The sequence below is a fragment of the Chiloscyllium plagiosum genome, chromosome 11 (assembly GCF_004010195.1).
Source record: "Chiloscyllium plagiosum isolate BGI_BamShark_2017 chromosome 11, ASM401019v2, whole genome shotgun sequence".
Taxonomy (NCBI): Eukaryota; Metazoa; Chordata; class Chondrichthyes; order Orectolobiformes; family Hemiscylliidae; genus Chiloscyllium; species Chiloscyllium plagiosum.
In genome coordinates this window covers 75,118,248-75,134,156 of record NC_057720.1, presented here as the reverse complement: position 1 = coordinate 75,134,156, position 15,909 = coordinate 75,118,248, and the positions used below count along the sequence as shown (strand labels likewise).

The following is a 15,909-nucleotide window of genomic DNA, read 5'->3' as shown; positions in this document are numbered from 1 at the left end:
ATGCTTGCATCCAAATCATTTATGTAAATGACAAGAAGTAGAGGACCCAGCACCGATCCTTGTAGTACTCCACTGGTCACAGGCCTCCAGTCTGAAAAACAACCCTTCACCACCACCCTCTGTCTTCTACCTTTGAGCCAGTTCTGTATCTAAATGGCTAGTTCTCCCTGTATTCCGTGAGATCTAACCTTGCTAATCAGTCTCCCATGGGGAACTTTGTCGAACGCCTTACTGAAGTCCATATAGATCACATCTACCGCTCTGCCCTCATCAATCCTCTTTGTTACTTCCCCAAAAAACTCAATCAACTTTGTGAGACATGATTTCCCATGCACAAAACCATGTTGACTATCCCTAATTAGTCCTTCATCAGAGGAGCCGATTAACTTGAAATGTGCTGCTTTGTGCTGTCAATCGAGCAAGCAGAAAGTCATAAAGGCAACCACCATGAACTCTGCAAAGGAACCTCAAAGAAACCATTTTGCAAAGCTTGGTGTAAAACTGATACATGGTAGACAAGCAGGAGGACGGAAGAACACAGCAAGCCAGGCAGCATCAGGGTATAGGCACAATAATAGTCCACTGTATGCTAATAGAAGATGCAAATAACTATTGTGCATAATCTGAATTGACAGTAGATTAACGCATCTGTTTAAACTCTAGAAAGCCAGGAGGTGAAGGATAGAACTGGAGATAGTCTGTACACATTTTTGTCAGCATTTATTTACAGTGATACCCCTTCCAACCATGCACCTCCTAACCCAATAACAATATGTATCCAAGACCAGGCAAGTACAATTAACAATTTGAGGTCCGATTTTCTACTCTGTTTGTGGTGTGGGAAGCGAGTAGCAGCTACCTTAAAATTAGAATGTTGCGTATTTTGTCCCTTTTCATTCTAATTCCACAAGCTGCTGTTTTGCCTGGTGTCTATTACAAAGGGATCCTAAGTGCCCACACGTGTCAGACAAGAACCTTATTAAAGTATCTAAATCAGGTTCTTATGATCTTTCATGCATTGCAATTAAATTTCAAAGATGGGTATAAAGTATGTGCCCTGTAGCCTACACTTACTTGCTCTAGACACTCTTTGACCAATTGAACAGAGCTTGATGGCCCCTCAAAGTAGCCCAAGAAATATCTACATTTATTCTGGGTGGTGCCAGTGAGAGTCTGAATGCTTCTGCCATGCTCACAAACAAATTAGAGCTGTTGCAGTATAAATAGTCATCTGCTAAATACAATAATATATTTATTTTGTCTTTTTAGGTGCTAAATATAGAAAGAGTCAAATTTATATAGTTTTTCATAATCCTTTTTTTTTAAACAGCCACACACTTGTGGAAATAAGCAGTAATCTGAACCTTCATTATCTGAGCGTCAACTATCCAAATTTCAGATTTCCAAATTACAATGTCCTATAAAAACGTTATCTATTATCTGAACAAAATGCTTCCCATCTGTCTCATTTGGATAATCAAGGTTGCTCTGTAGTTGCTTTTTGGACATGATGGTGTGCTAGACCTGGCTTGAAATGAGCACTATTTCCATGTCACCATACCCATTTTTTGCCCCCAAAAGCATTGTCATATCCTCAGGCGGTGGTGTACGAATCAGCTCTTGACATCTCTTGTTTCTTGGCGATTGACCGTCAGTGGCTCATGGATGGTAACAATCAGAATTCAAATATTAACGTATCTGTATGTCTGAGTCTTTGAAAAGTTACAAAGATGGGCTAGAAATTGTTTTTGTTATGCAGTGAAGGGCATTTGGTGTTTCAAAATGGTGCCTGTGCACAACTGGGTCAGTTGCCATCTTATTAAAGGGGTTGACGGGCTTGCAATTGAAATTTGCTGGAGAGCAAGCAGCTAGTGATATCACAGCAGTACCACTGCCATTTTGGTGGTCCATGCTTCTATGCCCTCGATTAGCCGGCAACAACTTAAAGCAGTGTGAAGGACCCAGCCCATCTCCCGACAGTGGGATCATCAATGCTTTTAGAAGTTACCTGCTGTTTGATTTATTCCATCTCTCGCTATGATTATATATATTATTGTCCTTTCTATAGGTGTTTCAAAAATCTGCAGTGAATGCTGTGACAAATCCTGATTAATGATTCCCAGGCACAGGTGTATCAGTGTGTAATAACTGTAACCCCCCAAAACCAACAGTCCCACACTCCCTGCCTTCCCCCTGTCACTGATTATCATATTGCCCTCCTAAAAACAAAGTAAAAATGAAAGATAGCACACACAATGCACTTTCCAAGCATGAGTTAAATCAGACAAACTTAAATTAATTACCTTGTTATATTCTGTCCTGTGCTCCTATAGCTTCTACCACACTACTGACGCATCTGGGTTATAATAAATGACTCTTGAAATGACCATACTCTGTTTGTTTGTAGAAGCAAAGGTTGCTGTATTCTTAGGAAGCCGGTTGTCTCAGTTGGCTGAGCGACTGGTACAGATCAACTTGGTGCCACAAAGATGGGGTTTGGTGCCTGTTCCTGCTGGCATTGATTTGTGCCTTGCCTCCACTTAGTGGAAATTGAAGGACTGAGAATTGGGCAGAGAACTCATGGAGGTAAAGAAATGCTTCAGCATAATGCACGGTCTGAAGCAGGGCTGGTGCAAGGCTGCAGACCTTCAGTACAGGGGACTGCTGATCACCATGGAGGATAACCTCAAGCAGTTCTGGGTTTAGTAAGCCCGGCGTTTGACTGTGTTGTCTCAGGACAGGCATTGGCAGTCTATCAAGGTAAAGCAAGGATACTGGTGGAGTGATAGTGGAGAGACTGCTGTCATCCTGAAGACAGAGGACAGTTAGTTTATTCTGCCATTCCCTCAACAAAAGCAAGGAGCTGTGTCACGCTGGTGTCAGATCATTGGGATCTGAGTGTACAGCATTCCAGAGAAGTGCTCTCATCCTCTCTCCCATATCAAGTTTCTACTTCATGAAGGCTGTTGGCAAATCATTGACAAGGATGTTGACTGCCTTCTTTCAACAACGCCTGTTCTTACTACATGATCTTACTACACCTGTGGCCTCAGTAATAACACTCATAATAGAGTCATAGAGTCATAGAGATGTACAGCATGGAAACAGACCCTTTGGTCCAACCCGTCCATGCCGACCAGATATCCCAACCCAATCTAGTCCCACCTGTCAACACCCGACCCATATACCTCCAAACCCTTCCTATTCATATACCCATCCAAATGCCTCTTAAGTGTTGCAATTGTACCAGCCTCCACCACTTCCTCTGGCAGCGTACCACCCCCTGCGTGAAACAGTTGCCTCTTAGGTCTCTTTTATATCATTCCCCTCTCACCCTAAACCTATGTCCTCTAGTTCTGGACTCCCCGACCCCGGGGAAAAGACTTTGTCTATTTATCCTATCCATGCCCCTCATAAGTTTGTAATCCTCTATAAGGTCACCCCTCAGCTTCTGACGCTCCAGGGAAAACAGCCCCAGCCTGTTCAGCCTCTCCCTGTAACTCAGATCCTCCAACCCTGGCAACCTCCTTGTAAATGTTTTCTGAACACTTTTAAGATTTACAACGTCTTTCCGATAGGAAGGAGACCAGAATTGCATGCAATATTCCAACAGTGGCCTAAACAATGTCCTGTACTCAATACTCTGACCAATAAAGGAAAGCATACCAAACGCCTTCTTCACTATCCTATCTATCTGCGACTCCACTTTCAAGGAGGTATGAAACTGCACTCCAAGGTCTCTTTATTCATCAACACTCCCTAGGACCTTACCATTAAGTCTATAAGTCCTGCTAAGATTTGCTTTCCCAAAATGACCAGCTCCAGTGTTTACTTGTCGAACTGGTAGGTAATGCAGATTGAGAAGCATGAATTCAGTTCACTTGATATCTCGTTGTCTTTTAACAACAGTTTAAACTACAATTTGCAGTTATAGACAACTATTGAAGCGATAACACTTGGATATTCTCAGTCAGAGGTGTATTGTAATCTTGCGTGTTGTTAGCACTATGGTAGTTTTCCTTAATGTTCGTCCATTCTTTCATTATCCCAATTTACGTTTATGTGGATCTTATGCATAATTGAAATATTGTCCAGTTCCGCTAACTGGCTTCAGTTTCTCCTCAATATTGCTGCATTAGGAGTTCTAACTTCATAGAATGTAGACTCAGACTTCTGCTACCTCAGCAGGTAACCAGGTTTCCGAGGATGTATTACTTCAGCTTTGTGTCCCATGTGCAATTCAACATCTGGATGTTGGATGTGCACCATCTTTCTTCTGCTTTGTTTTTTGGGAGATTTGTTCTGTATCCCTGAATTGGCAGTATCATCTTAAACTGCTTTCCAAACATGTTCTCTGCTGATGGTGACAATCCAGTGGTGGAGCTCTGAGGTGCAGTGTAGCAATACAAAAATCGTGTTCTGTCACCCTGCACTTTACAATGATTCTTTAACAGTGGGAAGCATTTGTTCAGCATGACCATTGGATCTGGAATAATATGATAAGGCTGTCAAGAAGTTTATGTCCCTTTGGGCACACATGCCTCTGAAAGGTCTCCCTGTGTTGTGACTCATTGTCAGGCATACAAAACAGAATGAAAATTGCACTCATTGTCTTTGCGATAGCTGCACTGTCCTTTAACTGTCTGCCTGTTGCAAATTTGGAAAAGCAGTCGGTAACTAGGAAAAAGATCATATGATTAATTAATTGGGTGCAATACTGGACCAAAGGACTGATAGAATTTTGTGTGGCTGTAGAATTTCTTTGTGTTGCTATGGTTCGTGATTCTGGCATGTTTCGCACACTTATTAGTCCCCATACAATATCCCATACCAGGCGTCTGTTCACTCTATACTAAGTGGCCCTCATGTAGATGTAACAGTATATCCTGAAAAAGTGCTTCGGGGACAAACACTGGTTTCCCTTTTGAAAATGGCGCCTCCAGAAATCATCTCAGATGGGATTCTTCTGCTTAAAATTGGCATCTTGTTGATCCTTGTGAATGCTCACAATATTGAGATCTGTGCACATGGATAACCTGCTATTGCTGGTCAATTCGTGTTCATCTTGTGGCTCCCATGCGGAATCACCATTGTTGCAGAACATATTCCCAGTGAGTGCAAAGTTCCACGCACTTTTATTTCTGCTTCCTAGCTATTGCATCAGTATCGGCAATGGAAACTAATGCTTGCAAATTTGTTTGGTCTGGCAACAGCAGCTTCAGCTTTTGTGTGATCTCTGAGCAATGTGTTGACCTTTTTCTTCCTCCAAGCGATCATCTTGGAAAGCTTTGAAGGGCATTGATGCTGAGGTGAAAGTGATAGCCCTTGACATTCAAGGCCGCATTCAACTGAGTGTGGTATCAAGGAACCAGCGCAAAACTGGAATCAGTGGATATCATTGAGAAATTCTCTGCTGGTTGGAGTCATACCTGGCACATAGGAAGGTGATTGTGGTTGATAGAGTTCAATCATCTCAGCTGCAGGACATCTCTGCAGGAGTTCCTCAGGGTAGTGTCCTAGGCCCAACCATCTTCCGCTGCTTCATCACTGACTTGCCCTCCATCGTTAGGTCAGAAGTGAGCGTGCTCGGCGATGACTGTACAATATATGGCACCATTCACGACTCCTCAGATACTGAAGCATTCCATGTTCGAATGCAACAAGATCTGGATAATGTCCAGATTTGGGCTGACGAGTGGCAAGCAATATTTGTACCACACAAATACCAGTCTATGACAGTATCCAATCAGAAATGATTTAACCATAACCCCATGACATTCAATCCCATGTATTACCATCACTGAATGTCCTACTATCAACATGGTTGGGGTTACCATTGACCAGAAACTCAGCTGAACTCTCCACAAACAGTGGTTACAAGAGCAGGTCAGAGGCAAGGAATACTACAGCAAGTATTTACCTTCTAGCTTCCCAAAGCCTGTCCAGCATCTGCAATGAACAAGTTAGGAGTGTGATGGATTACTCCCCACTTGCCTGGATGAGTGCAGCTCCAACAACAATGAAGATGCTTGACACCATCCAGGACAAAACAGCCTGGTGATTGGCACCACTTCCACAAGCATTTACTCACTCCACCACCAACACTTGGTAGCAGCTTTGTGTACTATCTACAAGATGCACTGCAGAAATTCATCAAAGATTCTCAGGCAGCACCTTCCAAACCCAATACTACTTACATCTAGAAGGGCAAGGGCAGCAGGTATGTGAGAACTATGCAGTTGCAGCACCAAACTGTGACGCATCTCACTAAAGTGAGAGAAAAGGAAACTCACACGCTGATCCAGCTTAGAGCTTGGGACGTAAAAGGTATCCAAGGCAGAACTAGTTTGGTGAAGCTTGCTGTTTATGAAAGTCTAGAGTTATAGCTGTGAGGAAGTGCAGTTTCCCAGAATCCAGGGGAGCACGGACCCAAGAAGGAAGGTTGACCATCAGCACTCACTGTGGTAGTCCGGAGTGGGACAGTGTTTCAACATCAGATCATCAAATGTTAACAATTAGAATCCCTTGTGAAGTTTGAATGAGATATAGTGACCCACAATGTCACAAAACATCTTTTTGGGGGCTGGGGAGCGGGCTTGTTGCTTAGAAATTCATGGGAGCGCTCTCAGCTACTATTCCTATTTCAATCTGTTTGATGGGGTGTTTGTTCGTTGGCCATATTGGCCCCGTGTTAAATTTTGAATGTCAAAATTAGCGCAGTCTAAACTTCTCTTTGTCAGTTATTGTTGCATGTTTGTTTGAGTAAGTTTTATTTGTTACTCTTTAACTGATGAGGCCTGGCTGAATTAGTTCTAACACTAAACCAGGTACACTCTGACACCTATATAATTGGCTGTATCATCCAAACTGGTTCAACATCTTTGTGAGCATTGGAAAGGAGGAACACAAAAAGAATTTGTGTACCTCTCCAACCTCAGTCTAATATCTACTTCTGCGTCTTTTCTCATTTGTGGAATTAGCAACTCTTATTATGTGCTCTGCTTAAATCAATCATTGTCTGTTTCTCGCTGGTATTTCCATAGCACTATTTCCTTTGCTCTTCTCCTTGGCTGCTGCTTGTCACTCTTCCGTTTTCTCATGCTAAACCTCAAATCTCCAAACGGGCATCTAACGCAGGAAATTGACCTGGACATTCCATCAGGTCTGGCGGCAGCTCCCGGAAATACATGCACGCAGAGACCGAGGATTGCTAAGGGACTCGGGCCACAGGAGAGTGAGGGCAGGATGAGGTTTACAGGCTATGGTCATGGGAGGTGGGGCAGAAGTGAGATGTGGTTCTCAGCTGGCACAACCATCCCCTGCCAACACCTCAATGCCACATCCCTTAGTCAGGCCCTGAGTGCCTTTGAAGAAGGGGACCTCTTCCCCGAAGCCCACAGATGATTTGCTTTTCAGGCTTCCTACTGCCTCACCCGCTACTGGTCGAAGACTTGGGTGTTATTCAGGGAAGAGAGGTTGTGAGGGCAATTGCTGACTCCCTGCCCAATTAAATGCCAAACTTGCCCTGCCCAACCACCAAACCCACCTGATGTCAGAGAGCATTCAATTCATCTGTCTGCCTCTCTCCAGTTATTTTCTCTGTTTTCCTGTAGCTCCTTTTCCCCTCTCTCCCATTAGGCCAGAGGCAGAACATACCTCAGGATTTGTGACAAATGCACACAGGTCTTTCCTGTTTTGTGACCCTTAGAATGCCAGCTTCACGATGCTAAGCATTCCCAATGCAGAAGGCACTGGCTGGAGGCAATGCATCTATAGTGCATCAACAGCTCGCTAATGTCTTATTTAACAGAAAGAGCATTGATCCCCACAGACCTTAGCATATGGCACATCAGTCAGTGTAATTTAATTTATCAAGGTAACTCTGAATGGTTTCCTTCCCCGCCTCCACTTAGAGGAATCAACAGTCTACAAACTTATAAAGTAAAATGAACCTATCCATTTAATAAACAGAAAAGATTTTCCAAACCATATCCACAGCAACAGCAGATGCGGTTAATGAGAATCCATTCACCAACCCTGTTTACCAACGATCCTCAGTTCCAAACTGGTACCAAATTAGAGTCGAGACTGTGGTGCTGGAAAAGCACAGCCGGTCAGGCAGCATCCGAGGAGCAGGAGAATCGATGTTTCGGGCATAAGCCCTTCATCAGGAATGGTATCAAATTGGACTGTTTCCTGCTTTAGAGAGTTGACGTTACGTTTGCAATTGAAAATGCATATCTAAAGTTGGATCTGAGCAAATATCTCCTCCACCATGTTGAGTGGAATTCAACGCCCCAGCCCCATCCCAGAGGTGTGATCTGAGGGTATAAGTTGTGGTCCCCTCTGCTTTCCTGCCTCTGCCAATTTAAGTTCAGGGCAAGAAGATTCATGGGTAGTCAGTCCACCGAAAGCTTCATCAAATGTCTACATCCTAAAGTGCACATTTAATGGCCTTTTAAGGGCCTCATACTTAGTTAAATATGGATTTCCCAGAGTGAAAACAAATAGAATATATATTTTTTAAAAAATAAGGGAACCTGTTTCTCGGCATCCTACTATCGACAGGTCAGGGAGCTGTCACATGGAGAACCAGAAAAGCAGACCAGCTTTTCTGGGGGTGGAGGTAGCTGAAAGCTTGTCCGTGTTGGCCCGAAGTTTTGTCTCAGCACAATAAGTCTCCCAGCATGCCACTCTCCCAGTCTGAGGGTCTGGGGAAGGTATGGCTGAGAGTCAGTAGGTGTTTTTGTGGGGCCTTCTTGTGGTGCAGTGGTTCTGTCCCTACCCCGTGGACTGGGAGTCCCTGGGTTTGAATCCCACCTGCGCAGAGGCATGTCATGACCTCTCTGAACAAGCTGGTTAGAAGTAAAAGATTTAAAGAAGGAAAGGAAAGGAATGGGTTGGGAGGGGTGCTGGAGAGAGCATGGAGGACCACACCCTAACCTATCTTATGCCTCCGCACCAACACAACTACTGCCTCCTTGCCACCCCACCTTACCTCTATAATCCTGAGCCACCACGAGTGCATTACCTCTTGGAAAGTGGGATATCTGTCTCCAGGAGCCTACGTCCCTGACAAGCATGACACTGGCAGCGACTTTCTAGAACAGAGGCGATGCGGACTTCCTGCTGGTTGTTGCTGAGGAAGTTTGGATCATTACACTGGCGCCTACCTTGTAGTTCTACCCTGAATCCAAGGCAACAGTGCAAACAAGTGTTGTAACCTCTGAGAATGAACCTTGAACTTGTGCACTGTAACTTGTGTCTTGAAGTTTCTTTATCGACTAATGTGTTGTCACGTTCACTGATATTAATGATCTTGGTGTGCAAATGCCTCCTAATATTATGACACTCTGGTATTTCTATAGTCATCCTTATGCTGAGACCAATCATATCACAGATTAGAATCCCTACAGCATGGAAGGTATTTGTGAAGGGGGATCCGTCCGCCCAGTTTCCCTTCTGTTGACATTTGTGCATCTCTTTATACGACTTGTTTCTGGCAGTACAAGTCTCAGTTTTCACCCCCCAAATCACCCTTCCTAGTTATCAGGGGCTATGGACTGTCTTGCAGTGCCACGGTCACATTAGAACTCCCTTCACTGCTGCCCTGCCCAAGGTCAGGTAATTGGCGAGGCAGTCTGGGACATTGTCTCGTTTTATATCAGGTTAGCCCCCATCTGCTTTCAGTACAGGCATGGAAGTAATTTGCTGTAAATATGATACTATGGTAATTCATATTGTGATGACGTGGACATCCTTTGGAAATAATAGCTTTCGTATCTTAACTAGCTGAGGTTTGCAGCTACTTCGGGGAGACATATGAGGAGGGAGTAGAGGAAAATCTTCCTGCTTCAAATTGAGCAGCAAGTTTCCAATGTCCAATTTGGAAGAACGTGAGGGAAGGAGGTCTTTCAGCCTCAGTGAGCATCCTTGTGAACAGCCGACAATCTTCCTAATATAACACTAATTGTCTTCTAAATGATACCACGATCTTTCCTCCACCGCCCTACATTAAAGGTCCCCTGTTTGTAGGCTCACTCAATCAAGGCAAAAGGGCGGCACAGTGGCTCAGTGGTAGCACTGCTGCGTCACAGCACCAGGGACTCTGGTTCAATTCCAGCCTCGGGCGACTGTCTGTGTGGAGTTTGCACATTCTCCCCATGTCTGCGTGGGTTTCCTCTGGGTGCTCCAGTTTCCACCCAAAATCCAAAGATGTGCAAGTTAGGTGAATTGGCCATGCTAAATTGTCCAGAGTGTTCAGGGATGTGAAGGTTGGGTGAATTAGTCAGGGGTTAAATGTAGGGGAAGGGGTCTGGGTGCGTTCGGAGGGTTGATGTGGACTTGTTGGGCCGAAGGGCCTGTTTCCACACTTTAGGGGATTCTATGATCAATGATCAGTCCTAACATCCAAGGTAAGTGCTAAGATTGTGCATTGTTAGAATTAGATTTATTGTCACATGTACTGAAGTACAAGAATACAGTGGAAAAATTCACATGGCGCCGTCTTAGGTACAAATCTTAGATACAAAATAGAGAAATAAAGAAAAAAAGTTACATTACCTTACTGCGATTCATGGTATAAATTAGAAAATAAGAAATAAAGTTAAAAGGATAAGCGTTGCGGTCAGATAACCGGATTACAGATTAACATCACCTTGCAGTAAATCAGAGCGGGGCATTCCACACGTGGTCTGACCAGGTTCGCAAGCCGCTGACCACCCACACCAGTCCCCAGTCCACTCCGGGCCTCCAGTCTTCACTCAGTTTAAGTACTGCTTTTCTGACCTACTTTTGTGGTTGGTTTTGACCCAGGTTGGGATTTGCCTTTTCATAGAGTTTTCGAGAAGGAAGATTGGGTGGGGGGGGGGGGGTGAGGTGAGTGTGGAGCGGTAATGGGCATGAGGTCGGAATAGTAATTAGCCATCCGGGCTCATCCTCTGGATGCATCCTTTTGTGAAGTCTGGAATTGAAGGACAGCCTAAATAACAGTGACCGGGAAACTGTCATTGACTGTCATAAAAGTCCATTTGGTTCACAGATGTCCTTTAGGAAGGAAATCTACCATCCTTAACCTGATCTGGCCTACATGTGACTCCTGACCCACAGCAATGTGGTTGACTCTTAACTGACCTCTGAAATGGCCCAGCATGTCACTCAGTTCAAGGGCATTCTGGGGATGGGCAACAATTGCTGGTCTGGTCTGTGATGCCTATATCCCATTTAAAAGAATAAACTTTTAGGAAAGGAAGCGTTATCATTCTCTGGTTTTTTTAATCGTTGAATTGTGTGGGAAAACAGTTGGTCTGGGGGCCATGGATGGAATGTTATCCTATGTTATCTTAAAAAAAAACTCCAAATAATTAAAAAGCACTGCCGTATACAGTCAGCATAAACCAATGCTGATTTAATGACACTTAGCAACTATGTTTTACTCATTGTTTCCCTCCTGCAAGATGCTTCAGAAAAGGTATCTTAAAAAGCTGGCAAAGCTGCAGCTGACTTTATTCTCTGATAAATTAACTGAACTGAATTCACGGTTAATAACCAAGCTTTATTTGCCCAGCTTTTGTGTCCAGAAATGATGGTTCTGTGAGGTGCTGATTGCGTCTGGGCGTTTGTCCTGTATCGTGTTGTACTTTCACACATTCTGAATGCTTAACTGGGCAGTGAGTCAGAATACTGTGTTCAGATTAAATAAGAGAAGCTAAGCCTGTGGAATTGGGATACTCAATACCGTGGATTTCTCTTTTGTCCTTTTGTTTGGATGTTCGAAGCAATCAGTTTCTTTTTCAGCAAGAAGTGTAGAAAGGTGCTAGAATTCTATTAATAAGGCTATATGCTTGGCACAAAAGCCTGTACATCACTGTTTGAATCCCAATTTCTGAATCTGTGGTGTTTAATTCAGCTGGACCTTTTTGTTGCTGCCTTATACATGTCTTTATAACTGTGAAGTATTGTTTAAGAAGTTTTAAATACTTTCCCTCAACAACCCCTCCCAAAGGCGATGCCAGAGTCACTGAAAAGGATTAAGATTTAATGAAAAGTTGCTTCGTGCAGCTAAATGAGTGGTTACATTTGCGAACGGAACATCTGTGGAGCTGCATCGGAAGCCTGCAATCATCCAGGGCTTTGGAAGAAAGAGAAGTAATTTAGTCTGCAGAGTGGAGCAGAGGTACTTGGAACTGGGAAAAGTGGAACCAAAGCTCAGACTAGCCCAGGCCAAGAGCAGAGACTAATTAGGCCTCTGGTGAAGTTTGCATTGGTTTGCTTTAATGAAGTTATATTTTTGTAGGACAGCAGGGAGACCATTCATAAAATATATTCGACAATAATCAAGTCACCGATATCTAAAGTTATTGTGAAATGTGAAAAGAAGATAGTACGTTGCAGCTAATAAATCAGGTGGTAATAATGGAGATAAATGTTTTGTATGGAACTCCTCAGGCTGTATTCTAAATTCAAATGGGAAAATAGTGGCCTGCAACCATCCTCATTAAATTTTCATTTGTTGATGTTGCCATTAGCAATTTTTAGTTTTAAATCATAAGCACAATGTCAGTTCCACTGAATAATAACCGCTTTATCCATTCATGATTGGCAGTAAAGCTCCTGTAATTCAAATTTTGGCTAACAGTAATATTCAGAGCTATCACACCTTCAGATCTATTGATCAATACGCCAGAAATTGAAAGCAACAACATGTTGAGTACATACGCTTTCTCAACACGAACACATTCGGATGAAAAGTCTTCGACTTTACATAAGTGTAGAAAAGTGGCCAGGTTTTCAAACTTGTACGAGGAAGGTAATATTTCTGGTCTTGTTTTTGCAAATCAGATGGTGGCACAATATGCGCTTCCTAATTGTTAAAGAGCCATATTCAGATTGAGGTCTGTTATACAATCTGCCTTCTTAATGGCAAACAGCCTACCAACCAGTGAAACTTAGCATCATGCTCACTTAAAATAATGAGCAGAGTGCTAAACCCCAACTATATAGACTGCATCTCAGCTGTTTTGGAAAATTTGATCAGTAAGGCAGACAGAGTTACAGAAGCATAAAAATTTTGCCGAATGCCTGGTAACAATGATAGGGATACGATTTTGAAAATGCATTGTCAAGCTGAAAAGAAAAGAAATCTCCTATTACAATGACTTTATGAGGTGCAATTTAATCCGAACAACACCTTTTGCCTGCTTTTTTCAAACAAACTGGGAAACTTTCATTGCCAATGGTGTCCCTTTAATATTTTCTCAGTATCGTCTAGTAGGGAGCTGCATTGACACTTGATGACACTCGATCAATAGCCCAGCACAATCTCCCTGTTCTCAGGAACAATCTTCCTGAATCTATACATGAAGGGCAGGTGATTAAAATCCTAATGCCTTTTGGCATACTCTACCAATGACGCTTCCAATATCGGAGCACTGTTAGAGGGTTCAACTTCATTGGCCTCTGGTAAGATCAGAATTAATAAAAGAAAGCCTGACTTGCAACAATGCAGAAACAAAGCTTCCAAGCACTACTGTCTGGTAAATATTAAAGGACAGAAATAGAGAGATAAAATGATCCCATTCCTCCCTTTTGATGATAATTTTGGCATGTTTTCCCTCCTTGTCTTTCAGCTTCATGACGACAGTCCTAGCATTCTCCTGGCTACTCCCAAAATGTTGCTGCCTTCCACAAGCCAGCTGCCGTCAGGCACCCCACTCTCAGTTCACCACCAGATCCAGCTCCTTCAACAGCACCTACAACAGCAACAGCAGCAGACCCAGGTGGCTGTGGCCCAGGTAAGAAAAAGCCAGTAGGCTAGGCCTTGCTGTCGCTGTGTACAGAACTCAAACCAGTTCAACTTGAGCTGTAATAATTCCAATGTTGGTTTCAATAGAAGACTTCAATTGGGCATAGGGAGAGAGGAGAATCATGGCAGCTTACGTAAAGATTGATTGACCCAAGTTGAAAGGCAGCAGTTTGATTGACCCTTGCTTTGTCCTCCTTTCGCAATTTGTTTAATTTATACAACAGCTCTGGAGAAGTTTTTTACTGATTAAATTTGTGTTGTTGCACTCCAGCATTTCATAAAGGCGCAGCCTGTTTATGATGGCATCACGATTGGATTACTTCATATTTTCCAGTGTATGTCTAAATGGGTCCACTAGAATGGCACGGAAGCTGAAACAGTCGCATAATTAACACCACGATACTTTTAATGTAGTGGGTTTTTTTTAAACCAAGACTTGAAACATTAACAAATGGAGACCAATTTGACTATAATTCATAAATAATTTTCTTTCCTTTCTTAAATTTATGCTCCATGTAAACATCTGTATATTGGATTATGGTTTCACATCTCCCTATGTGTAATCTCCTGCAGCTTTAGAGCCATTCGAGATCTGTGTTCTTTAAATTCTCACTTCTCTTCAACTTGCTTCATATCTCCAGTCTGGACCTTTACTCATTGGGGGCAGCCACATTTTTGGAGCTCCCTGTTGGCTTTCTCACCACCTGCCTAAGTCCAGATTTCCACAGAGTTACACCAACTCCGGAAGCATTCCAAAACAGTGGAATACAGGATCTCCAATTCATTCCCAGTGCTGTCAGTCTTCACCGAGATGGGATAAGGGGACTGATAGTTGTTGAGAGTGTGTTGCAGGAAAAGCACAGCAGGTCAGGCAGCATCCAAGGAGCACGACTGATAGAAAGCCTGCACTCTGGACTTTAGGCCTGACTGGCTTCATTGTGGGATGGGATAGACAACTGCAACTATCCAAGAGTTGAGCCCACATCTGGAATACTTATAATACGTGGCCCATCAGAGGAGTCCTGATCCATCATCTGGATGTGGGAACTATTTGAAGAGTAAATTCAAAAGACAGTAATCATTCTCCTTACGCTCCCTCTTCCCTCTCTGTTCCAACTCAGTGCCGAGTCATACCCCAATGCCCTCCAATAGCCTCATTCCAACTTGGATCATTCTCCCAATGGCCCCTCATTCTCCAAGTCAACCCTTCCCTGCCCATTCAGTCAGTATGCACCATGCAGATGGGGTCTTGTGCTACTGTCCCTGCCTCTGAGCCAGAAACTTTGGGTTCAGGTCTTACCTGCTTCTGTTACACCATCTCTAAGTAGTATATTATGTAATTAATGTAATTAGTGAGCCAAAAGGTATCTGCTCAGAAAAAAAAACACCCTACTCAAAAATCTGGTCTAGAAAAAATAAGCTGCGATCCCCTCAACCCTATAAATGTGTCAATCAGACAGATCACTCAAGTATCAATATCACAGGTGTCACACTTCTTAATCTTAGACAAATAATGATTAGGAAACAGTTTCTTCTCCTTACTCTATAAAAAAACCTCAGGATTTTCAATAGTTCTATTAAATCTCCCCTTATCCTCTCTGATCCAAGAAGAACAATTTTAGCTTCTCCACTCTCTCCATGTAATTGACCTCCACCATCCTGGCATCATCCTGGTGAACCTACATTGTACCTTCTTCAGTACCTTGACACCCTCCTCCTGGTGTAGTGCTCAGGACTGTATGCAGTACTCCAGCTGAGGCTGAACCAGAGGATCCCATGGCACCGTTTTAAATATTTTATTTATTTTCTAATCAACCTGTTCAGAGAAGTTATTACACACCCCTTGGGGCTGGTGGGACTTGCATCTGTGCCTCCTATTCCAGAGGTAGGAATACTACTACTGTGTCAGAGGAGCCCTGTGGTTCTGTTTCTAAAAAAAAAAGAGGGAAGCTGTTTCTGGTGTCCTGGTCAATATATTGATGGATCTGACATGAACAGGAAAAACTGATTACCCGCTCACTATCCCATGGATGTCTAAATAAACTCTGCCTGTCTCCTGTATTGCAATAGCGGCTACACTTTAAACCACTCCAGTGCCTCTGAGT

General features: G+C 43.2%; 1 protein-coding gene across 5 annotated transcripts in view; it reads left to right on the top strand.

The window, feature by feature from the left end:
• The window catches only part of nos1apa (nitric oxide synthase 1 (neuronal) adaptor protein a), a 385,272-nt gene that overhangs the window by 324,399 nt on the left and 44,964 nt on the right, over positions 1–15,909 (top strand). For all 5 annotated transcript variants that reach the window (XM_043699831.1, XM_043699830.1, XM_043699832.1 and 2 more), the window contains one exon: positions 13,629–13,793. In XM_043699831.1, the coding sequence (XP_043555766.1) occupies positions 13,629–13,793 (165 nt within the window). The remainder of the gene's footprint in view (positions 1–13,628; positions 13,794–15,909) is intronic.